Genomic DNA, 11,625 nt, shown 5'->3' with positions numbered 1-11,625 from the left:
ACCTGTGGAAGGCATGTACTACAATCAGGAGATCCTGAGAAGCTGGGTAATGAAGAGGGGTCCAGATGGAGGAACACATGTGTCTCTTGGTTGTACAGTAACAGAGTAGATTCTAAAGGTATAAAGTGTTGTTTGGGAATGGAAATTATGGTTGAGATGGTAGATTCGGATATGGGATAGATGAGGAGAGTGCAGGAAGTGAACACAGGTACAGGGAGGCTATTTTGGGTGTGATATGAGAACCCACTGAGGGGGACATTCCACAAATTGATCAAGGGCATCTAAATAAGGCCTTCTATTAATGGTGGGTATAAAGTCTTATCCCATTTCTTGTGCTGGTAAGACGTCAAACGGCAAAACTTCACAAAATTCTGTTGAGGTTTTGGCCATATGTCCCATGTAGTTCAACAAACCAGGCTGTTACTTAGACAAAAGGGTGCTATCTATCACCAGAGAAGGCCCCATGGCTGAAGATAACATCCACACACTCACTGAACATCAAGAGTTTGGGTGGGTGGCAACATGGAGCCTTCACCAATACATTTTAGTGCCCTTGCAATGCTTAGGGACTCCTGATGCATAGGACACTGAAAGAGAAACATGGAAACCAGTAACAAAAAAACCCTTGGCCTACAACCTGTCATCCCTACAAAATGTTCTAGGGCAATGGAAACAATGACCTTGTGGAAGTAGGCAATTAACTTCTGATTTGACTTAAGACTTACTCCACAAGAATCTATAGTCAACAATTCTTGTGTAACCAAGAACCAGAAACTAGATAGCCTATAGACATAGGGTAAAACAAAAAACCTGCTCATTTAACCAAAGTATATATCAATTAAATGACTCCTGATAATATTCTGCTATACTTCTTAGTTGAGTGCCTTAACCTTCCACCATCAGAGAAATTCTTAGAAAGCAGTTGAGGTAACAGCCAGACATCATGTGAGAGGAATTCTAAAGGGTAGGTCTCCATCAGATGCCTTCCCTCAGATCTAAGTGAAGCACACAGTTGAGCAAGTGAAATGAATATATGAGCCAGGTGGTGTGGTAGACAAGTAAACAAGCTCCTCTGAATAAAAAAAAATAAAAAATAAAAGTTCTTCCCAGCTGAGAGACACTAAAATGGTAGGCACAGTCCCTACATATGTCTGGAACAGGTCCTTTGCATATATATCATCTCAATATTAGTTTAGTATTTTTATGGGAACAGTAGCTATGAGGACAAGTAGGTCTCTTTTTTTGATGACTGCACGTGGGCCTCTTTTACTCCTATCAGTTAGCCATATTATACTTTGAAATGATAGATTTCCTCCTTCTCAGTATATTTTTATTTGGTTCTGTTTGTTTGTTGTCCTTGTAAAGCCTGTTCTTTCCTAATGAAAGATGCAAACTGAAGGGAAACTGAGGAGTGAGGGGTTGGGAATGAGCAAGAATGTAGAGGTGAATGAATCTAAAATCAGGATACATTCTAAAAGGGAAAAGTAAATGAATCAGTGTACAAAATTTTAAATGAATACAGAAACTATGAGATTAAAACGTACAAGTTACATTCTCTCTCTGTATCTACTCCTCTTTTCTCACTGTGAGCATGTGTTTCTAGTGTTTCTCTTTCTGTTTCCTTCTTCCTCTCCCTCCTCTTCTCCATCTATCTCTTCTCTCAATCTACTTAATTTCAGAGTCCTGGCAATACTCATCTTGGGTCTACAGTGCTACAGAAGGGCAATGTTTTTTCCCTGTGCCATCTACAACCAGGAGCATACTTTCAAGCATGATCTTGGAAAATGTGTGAAATTATTTAACAGCTGACAGAAGAGGAGTGAATCTCATTTCTGACATCATGTAGAAAATGAGGTTCTCACTGCAGAAATTTGTCCAGAACTAAACATCTTTCCACTGTCTACATGGAGGGACTTTTGTACAGAACTAGACATGCAGCTGCATGAAGCAGCACTAGCTCAGAGTAAAAGACCCTGAGTAAACATTCTAGAACATCATGTGACTGCTGGAGGACAGTTAAAATGGCTCTAATATAATTTTTAATAAAAAAACTAATCAACACTGTTGTATTAGTTAATGCTTTGTGAGACAGATAGAATACAAAATGTGTATAAATTCATATTAGACATATTTCAAATAACAGTCTATGAACTTACCAGGGAGTGACAAAAATGGGAGGTGCAACATAGGATAAAATGAAGAAAGACATAGAGTTCTCTGTGTATCAACAAAATACCAGGTGCATTCCTGTGCATGAAGGTACCTGAGATGGTGAGAAGGTTGGTTCTTTATTGAAAAATAAACCAAAATACATACATTACTTTCTTTTTCCATTTAGTCCAACACCCTGTACAAACTAAAGCCTTGTTTTGTTCTCTACCTCTTCCACTGACTCTGCATTAGGCAGATCTCAGATCCAAGAAGGGCAGACAATGCTAGAAGCCCAAGATTCTACAGAGTCTGTTGCAAGGAGGAAGAAGCTAATGTAACTACCACTCTCATTTTAAGACACCCAGACTTAGTAGCTCACAATCATGATTCTACAGAGAGAAAGCCATGGACATAAAGAATGTCCATGAGTCTGAGCCTGGAGGGAGATACACAGTCAGATCCAAGACAACATGAGTTAAAGAGAAAAACCTGCTCTGGAAAATGAAAGAAGAGTAGAGAAAATATCCAGAGGAAGCAGAATATGGTCAGGAGAACAGCAACAAATGCTGAAAGAGGGAACACATGCAGTCAGCCTCATCATCAGTCCTTCTGTTGTTTGCTGATAAGTGCAGAACCCATGTTACATGCATCTGCCAGACAAAATCAAGACTACTGTGTCGGGAAATTTACTGTGCTATCACACTCTAGTGTAAGGATGCAGGAGCAAGCTGGTCCAAGGATCAAAGGCTACAAAGCAGGGATGAAAAGGAGAGAACCGGGATCTGAGTTCAACCTAGGCCAGAATAGACAAATAAAGAATTAGAAAAAAAAAAGATTCCTGGACAAGAAACCAGAAAAGAGACACAGTCTTGGGATTCACAATCTGCTACGAGGTGCTTTCAATGCACTCAGCCCTGCCCTTCAACATAGTCACAAAGGAGCCCTTTGATCTCTCCCTTTGTTCATGGACAGATGCAGACAGCTCACAACTCAAAAACAGTTGCTCAACCTAGTTGCCTCAAGCTAGGTAACCCTCTCCTTCCTGCACAAGGCTACTGTCCCTATGTTTAATGTGGGTTGATGGGATACATTTTGTTGGAATGTGACAGATCATATGCACATTACTAATACCAGTCCATGAATCTGGTAAGAAACGCTGACATGATTTCCTAAGCTAAAAGGCAAGGCAAAAGGAACAGCCACATGAAGATTACCTCCTTTCACCAGCACCTATCTCAGCATTCAGGACTACTATTTCTCTATTATCTTGCTCACTCAATCCTTTCTTGCAGCTCAGAATCTGTCCTTCCCATTGGCTGCTGACTGATTTATGACATCATTCTCCCTCTTAGCCTACCAGCACCTAGTAGAATCCTGGGGTTTCCATGGTACTGCCTGTAAACAAATTTGGATCATTACAGGTACCCTGTGACCAGTGACCAGTGAGCTCTGTTTGACACTGGACACACACGCTGATTTGGTCAGCATATAAGACAAAGACTACCATTTATCTGGCTCAATTGTGGGGTGGAGTACTGTTACTCCCCATACAGAGCCCCCCCTAAACATGTCAGGTAAGGAAAGCAACTTTCAAATATTTTTGATCACAACTCTCCTAATTTTTAGAATATGTTCAAATCTTTAGAATACCAGGGATGACATGGATATAGATATCTCACGTTGAAAGTCATACTAACTTTTGTTCTTACTAAGAATGTGACTTTAGAGACACAGTTTACTCTCAAAGGATTCTTTATTCACCTCAGAGAGATTACAGTGTTACTATGGTCTGTGCTCGGTGCTCTTGAATCTTAAAAGAGAAGGAATGTGGGAGAGACTAAGAGGGGGCTAGTCTCTGAGAAGGTAGTTCTTCTAGTGAAAGAAATGTTGAAGCTGTTACATGAAAGACAGATTCACAAGAACTGGGGGACAAAAAAATCCAAAGTTTAAAGATGAAGGGCTAGAAAACAGAGAAATAGGAGTCAAACCTAGAGAGATGATCTTAAAAGAACACAAACATAGTTTGGGACAGAATGTTGCAGAGAATCACACATTTCAAATCAAAAGGGTCAAGGCATTTTCATTTCACAAGCCTTGTTTAGCCAACCATATTGTTAAGATTCCTCTCGGCACAAGTTCACTGTCATATATAGAAAATATTATCCCACTCTGGTTCCCAGATTTTACCACATCTTGTGCAGAGTTTTCTAATTCTTGAATGCACAGGTTGTGTTGGATACTACCAGGTCGGGCTGAGAACTCCATACTCAGTTGTTCTCTGTACAACAATAACTGACACAAGTGGGAAATCTTCACAAGGCTTCCCCTGTACAAAAGTTTCATGCAATTAACAGGAACAGAGGAAGAGTAAATGTTATTCAGGGATCAACCTTCTAATAGGTTACCAAATCCCAAAGGGTCAGCCGTAAACACAAGTACACACCATGAAATGTGACCAGTAGGTTGTATACATAAAGTCATAAACGCAAGGTGTTTAGGAGTTATATAAGATATCATCAGTTACAGGAGTGGGAGGGACAAAGGAGGAGGTAGCAAAGTAAATTAAGTAAATAGAATATTCATATACAAACTCCCTGATATGTAATTTTTAAAAAACAAAAATACCCACAGAGTATAGATAAGCTCGGTGGTCCTGGTACTCAACTATAATAGCAGCATGTCAGATCCAGAGGCAGGTTGGTTTTTGTGATTTCAAATCCAGCCTACTCTTTAGTAAAGAGTCCATGTCTCTCTACATAGATGTGCACAGGACAGGGAAAAGGCAGTAGCTTGAGAAGCTATCTAAGACTCTCCTACCTCTAAAAACAGCTACTGTAGGACAGAGTTTTGAGGCAATGTCACAGCAGGTATGAGAACAAGACAAAGCAGGGCAAAGAAGGAAAATGTCTACGTTGGAGCAAAGGTTGAACCAGATCAACCAGGAATTCCATGCCCACAGAGAAGGATCAGGTAGCTTATCAAAGGAGTGACATTCTGGCTAGAGCCAAGAATCAACCTGAGCAATTGCAATTGGGATGCTGGAGGAAACTTCAGTCTTAGTCAGTCACAGCCAGTACAAACTGAATATAGCACTGTTCCCCACAGTAACCTAGAAAACATCAACCTCACCATTTTCCCACTGTCTTCTTCCTCTCTACAGAAAATTCCCAAAGTTCACCTTTCTTTGGGACAGAAAGCACTCTGCACCCTTCTCTGCCTCTGCCGAGCAACTCCATGCAGCCTGCAGGAACGGTGTGCAACTTTTCCAGGGTCTCCACCCCAGATATGAGTTCAGCATGGCTTCTACCATCAGCATCCAGCACTTCTCTCCAGCCGCTCATGGGTAATGCCTATCTTAACCCACATGCTGGCACAACCATGCTGACAGTGCTAACAGAGCAGGGCCAGATTTCCACCTCGGCACCCTTCTATCCAGGTGCTCTCAAGTGGGATTGCACTGGAAGCACACATAGGAGGGAAGATGCACTCCATGACTTCAATATGACCCTCATTGACCAGGACACTACATTCTCCTCCCTGGCTGTGACAAATCAGTGTGATAAAATTTTAGATCCCAATGTCATAGTTCCTTTTTATCCAACACTGCCTGCCAGCTTTGTCCAGGTCACACCACCGCAGATGCCAAGTCAAGAATACAGCCTGGCACCTTCTTACCAGGAGGGCAGCCAGGTCTATTACTATGAGCACAACAACCTAGGTCCTCTGATAGCTGGAGAATTTGAGCAGTGTTTACAGCCCCATGGCTCTGTGTCTTACCCTGGGAGTCAGACCTCTGTGCTCCAACCAGAGATGGTGATGGTGCTAAAGGAGATTCAGCCAAGGAATATCCAAATACCACTTTTTACCTCTGCCTTCTCCTATTCAACATCTGCTCAGTCCATGCCAGACAACGGTCTTCCCGGTGAGTACAGATCCAGGAGGGAAGTAGTGGGATCAGCACTCCAAAGAATTCGACCTCTACCTTTTAGTAGTGGACAGTCCACACAGAGGGAGAATGAGTCTCCTGACAGGTTAAGTACAGCTCTGGATTTCCACCACCACCTTCAGACTCTATCAAAAGAGAGAATTCAAGGCCACAGTGAGTAGCATCCATCCTTTATTAAATGATATCCGTGGAGCACACCATAGTCACACATGTAACTAACTACACAGAATAATCAGTCCTATCCACCAATACACTGCAATAGACCCCTTCCTGACCTATCATTGACCTTGTGTCTAGAAGACACTGAGGAAATGTTTTGGTAACATGGGATTTTCCATGAGTTGAAATCCTCCAGAGCAATGTAGCTCAGAATCTGTCCTGGAGGAAGAATTCCTCCCAGATTCTCAGCACCTGTTCCGGAAATTTCTGACACTTAAAATTATAGAGAGTATGGCATAGTCAAAGTACCATTTCTAATTTGGCTAAGCCTGCTCGTTTTTTATTTGTTTGTTTGTTTTGTTTTTCTTTTGCTGTAGTACTGCAGAGGTAACCCATGTCCAAGAACATAACATCATGTAGACATGTTCTCTACTACTGAGTCTCACCCAAGCCCAACAATTTTAAATTCTCATTCCATTTTCCATTCCACTTATAAGATTGTGAGACATGGGGTGGGAGAAAATCGTTGGTTGTTTAAATGCTTGCCTTGCAGGAGTGCCTAGGTGGGTTTGGATACCTAAACCTACATAAAAGACAAGATTCTGGGGTCATGTGAGTAAGGACATTATTCAAAGGGTCAGGTAAGTTTTTGGAAATTATGGACCAGACAACCTACCTAGTAGCAAAGTTCCACAAACATGAGAGGCACTCTTAATAAAGACAAAGGGGAAGGAAAGTAAGGAGCACACGTCCAGGTAATTTGGTAACTGACGTACTAAGGGTTTTCCTCCACAAACCACACAAACAGGAAGGAAAATAAAAATCTCTGAGAAAGCATGACATGCAATGGTCTGCAGAAACAGAGCAGTCACCATCGGTCTGCCCACAGAGGTAGCATCCAAGCTCTTCATCAAGAGCTCATAGGAATGTCCTCCCACTGCTGCAGGGGCCAAATGCTGTGGTCTATGAAATGGGGTTGGGGGTGGGGAGCATCTCATTTACCGGAGGCACTGACTTCTTCCTTCACTTTTTTCCAGTGGTTCAATTGGAGACGTCCCTGGGATTGCCACCTTCAGGCCAGACACACTATCAGCTGCATATTCCAGAACTCTGCAACACCTGTGTCCAGGTTTCCCAGATAAGGCCACCAGCTGTCAACGGGGACAGGGCATTAACAGCCCCCATCTACAGCCCTTCGCAGTTCCTGGCCTTGCCTACAACTCCAAGCCTGGAACAACCAGAGGACAAAACCATGCCTGAGATAAAAGAGGGCACAAAAGAAAACCAAGACACGCCAATTGTGACTTTGGAACACCCTGACTTGCAGCAGCCTCTGCACTGCACTGACACTGAGAGCCTCAGGCAGAAGCCTGATTCTGATAATGCCCATTTGGGATGCATCTTCATGGGCCCGAAAGAGCTTGTGGGGCTAGAGAAGGAGATTGGATCCAGCTTTGACTTTAAAGACATCACTAGGTTTGGGGCAGATATTCAACTTCCCCAACTCCTAAACACCCTCACAGACATAGACCAAGATCAGTCCTGTGAAAACTGGAGAGTCACCAGTGGCCCCTCTGACCAGGTGAGGAAGAACAAACATAAATCCTTTGATTTGCTTGAGGGGGATCCTCAGGCCAAAATCCAGCACCAGGACCTGGTGGAGGGAGAGGGGGCTGTGAGTGTTGCTGGGGCCAGTGACAGGGCTATTGACAACATGGCAAAGCACCCAGAAGGAAAAGCTCCCAAAGGGCCCCCCAGCAAGAACAGAAGAGCTAGAAAACAGAGGCAAGAAAGACCAAGTGGATCAGAGAACACATCCAAGAAAACAGAGGAGCTTAAGCAGTCAAGGAACAGAGTCAAAGCAGAAAAGGAGCCCTCCATCCCCAAGAACAAGAGGAAGAGAAACCCACCTGAGCTCAGTCAAAACAGCTTCAAGAAGCCTCGAACCAACCTTGGAATGCACATGCTGGAGTCCGTGCAGGTCTTCCACCCACTGGGGAAAAAGAGTGAGAAGAAAACTGGTATCTCCTCTTTCAGAGGTCTGCGAACCTTCACCAGCAACAAAGATCCAGGCCCAGGCTCAGGCTCAGTTACTATAACAGTGTTAAACATGCCATGTGAGGGCCAGGGTCCTCCCAAAAGCCCAGGGAAGGTTCAGAGAGCAGAGAGCAGTGTTGACAAAGATTGTCTATCTCCATCCCAGTATGAGCTGCCCCCAGCTGGGAAGGTCAAGTTAGTTCCTCTGCCTTTTCCAACCCTGGACAAGCCTCAATCCAGACCTGCTTCTAGAAAGCCCCTTTCCCTGGCTTTACGCAGGCCCACTACAGTTTACCCTGTGCAGCCTCACTCTCACTCAGCTCAACCTACCACTCTCAGGCCAGCCCAACCACCTCCTGTGAGCTCATCTTTGATAGCCTCTGCCAAGCCAGCTCCTCCAATTTCCTCCAGTGCCAGTGGACCTAATGTAACCAACCCCAACCAGTCTAGTGCTGTGAACCAGTTGGCCACCTCAAGGCCTGTACCCTATAGAGAACCATCTCACACATCATTCCAGAGAGAGCTTGTTTCTGCTGCCAGGAACAAGGCACCATCACCTCCCAAACCTCAAACCCAATATCTGCTGCATGACTTCAGCCGCCAACCCATTCCATGGAAGAAAGTCGACATTCTGGGACCAGTTGTCTCACAACCCATCACAAAAGAGCAGAGGCCAGAGAGGGAGGCCATGAAGAGGCGTGCTCAACAAGAGCGTGAGCATGCTGTCAAGAACCCCTCTACTGGGAAACTGCAGATTTTCCTTCAGAGGGAGAGGGATATGGAAATTTCTCAATATTATGGCTATGCAATGTAAGAGCTCACCAGATCGATGCAACAGAGTGCTTTTCGACATTTACTTGAAGAGATATAGTCACTGATACAGATGTATAAAAGTAAAGAAAAATATGTAAATATGTATATACACAAGTACATGTGCAGGAATATAGAAGACTAAGTATATAGATAGATAGAAAAAAACATACCCACATGAATTTTAATAGTTTGTAAAATTGCCATATAATGTTAAGCTGGCTAGTTTATGCTGTTTCTCTTAACTGTGATGATTTTGTTTTTATTATATTCTATATGAACATAAACTTAAGAAATAGTTATTTAACATTAAATCTATTTAGAAAATTCTACACTTGTGCTAAAATTATTTTCGAGTTTTTCATTCACTGGACATGTTATATCTTGAATTACATACTGAATTTTGAGCACACACTCCTTCCATTTCCATAAACCGATACATTTTTCACCTCTCAACACAGCTCATATTCAACCTTATGATACGGGGATTTTCTTCCAATTTTCTGAATCATATTCATGCAGGATTTCACTTATAGAAGTGTGATCTAGGACACATACATGGAAGAAAATAGAATTTACTGAGCCTGGTTAAGGCATGATAGTCTCCACTAAATTGTTTTCCTGTCGACAACATAATTTCATTTTTATGAATAAATTTCCCATTGTGTTTACACATCACATTTCCTTTATACTCTTCTCTGTTGTTGACACTAAGGCTATTTCCCTAATGTAGCTGCTATGGACTACATTAATAGCTGTTTTTGGTCTTAACCTGACTACAATTGTAATTAATTAAAACTCAATTTATTGGGTACACCTGTGAGGGGTTTTCTTAATTAAAAGTTATTACCTTATTTGAAGAACACATACTGAACATTAATCTGGATCTTCTTTGGTGGGACGATCTACCTTTAATTTGGCCAAACCTCCTTGTGTCAGTCTATATAAAGAATGTGGATTAGGAAGAATTTGGTTCTTTGCTTGCTTGTCCTTGCACTTGCTTTCCAGTTCATTCCTCTACTGGCATTACAGCCTCATTCTTCAGGATTTCAGACAATGTATACTGAAGACCAGCTCAAATAGCCACAAGAATTGAATAACTACAGAACTGATGTTGGACAGCCATTATTGTACTATTACTGTAATACAAGACCAGAGCCTGCAAGGCATTCAGATAGATAGATAGATAGATAGACAGACAGACAGACAGGTAGGTTGGTAGGTAGGTAGGTAGGTAGGTAGGTAGGTAGGTAGATATATAGATAGATAGATAGATAGATAGATAGATAGATAGATAGATAGATAGATAGATAGATAGATAGATAGATAGACAGACAGACAGGTAGGTTGGTAGGTAGGTAGGTAGGTAGGTAGGTAGGTAGGTAGGTAGGTAGGTAGGTAGGTAGGTAGATAGATAGATAGATAGATAGATAGATAGATAGATAGATAGATAGATAGATAGATAGATAGATAGATAGATAGATCTATTCTCCATAGATATTCATTGTATCAATTTTGTTCCTCTAGGGAACTCTAACTATATATTCTGGCTACGCAAAGTGAGAGCCATGTACAAGTGTGCTACAATCAACACTGACAGGCAAATATGTCTCTAATATAGTGAATTGAATTCCTTTTTGTAAATACCCATGTGTGGTATTACCTGGGCCATATGTTAGATTCATTTTTAATTTTTTGAAGAGCCTCCCCTCCACTGTGTTTCTGTTGTGTAGTAATTGTAGCAACCACTCACACTTTTATTTATTTTTTGCTGTTTGTGACAGAGTTTCTCTGTATAGCCCTGGCTGTTCTGGAACTCACTTTGTAGACCAGGCCTGCCTGGAACTCAGAAATCTGCCTGCCTCTGCCTCCCGAGTGCTGGGATTAAAGGAGTGCACCACCAGGCCCTGATTTCATGGACGCTTTTAAAGGTCAATAGAAAGTCTGTACTTCTGGTCAGCAGCTCCATCAGGAACTTGTGGAAATCATGTAGTGTGAGTCTCACTACTTTGGACAATTCTTTAAAGATTTATTTATTTTATGTATGTGAGTATGCTATCTGCATGCACATCTGCATGCCAGAGGAAGGTATCAAATTCTATTATAGATGGTTTTGAGCCTCCATGATTTTGCTGGGAAATGAACTCAGGACCTCAGGAAGATCATCCTGTGCTCTTAACCACAGAGCTATCTTTCTAGCCTGACTTTGGAGTTTTAAGCACAAAAACTATATCTTGAGCTGACACATTTCAGTTATCAGTAAGAGTTATCAAGATGCAAAGTAAAAAGGCAAGGCTAATACATTTAGGGGCTTTTCCTGGATCCAGGAACTATGTCCTAGGTGTTTGACGGTTAAGCCTTTGTTGCCATTTTTCACAAGTGTAGGGGTCTACATGCTGGATTCTAAGGTCAGCATGGTGTTTCCAGCATGGTCTCAGTTTTGCTAAGTTCTGGGGCCTGTGACAACTACTATACACGATGTAAAATCTTATATCCTTACCAGTGATACAGAAGAGTTTTCT

General features: G+C 42.1%; 1 protein-coding gene across 1 annotated transcript; it reads left to right on the top strand.

The window, feature by feature from the left end:
• The first annotated feature begins 3,535 nt into the window (after positions 1-3,535).
• On the top strand, positions 3,536-9,171 carry Gm21115 (predicted gene, 21115). Its single transcript, XM_003688832.5, has 3 exons — positions 3,536-3,725; positions 5,312-6,073; positions 7,294-9,171. The coding sequence occupies exons 1-3, from the start codon at positions 3,719-3,721 to the stop codon at positions 9,105-9,107; spliced, it is 2,583 nt and encodes an 860-aa protein (XP_003688880.1). The 5' UTR covers positions 3,536-3,718; the 3' UTR covers positions 9,108-9,171.
• Positions 9,172-11,625: the final 2,454 nt, after the last annotated feature.

The sequence above is a fragment of the Mus musculus genome, chromosome 7, assembly GCF_000001635.26.
Source record: "Mus musculus strain C57BL/6J chromosome 7, GRCm38.p6 C57BL/6J".
NCBI lineage: Eukaryota > Metazoa > Chordata > Mammalia > Rodentia > Muridae > Mus > Mus musculus.
Note: the sequence above shows the minus strand (reverse complement) of the source record. Positions and strands in the feature narration are given on the sequence as shown.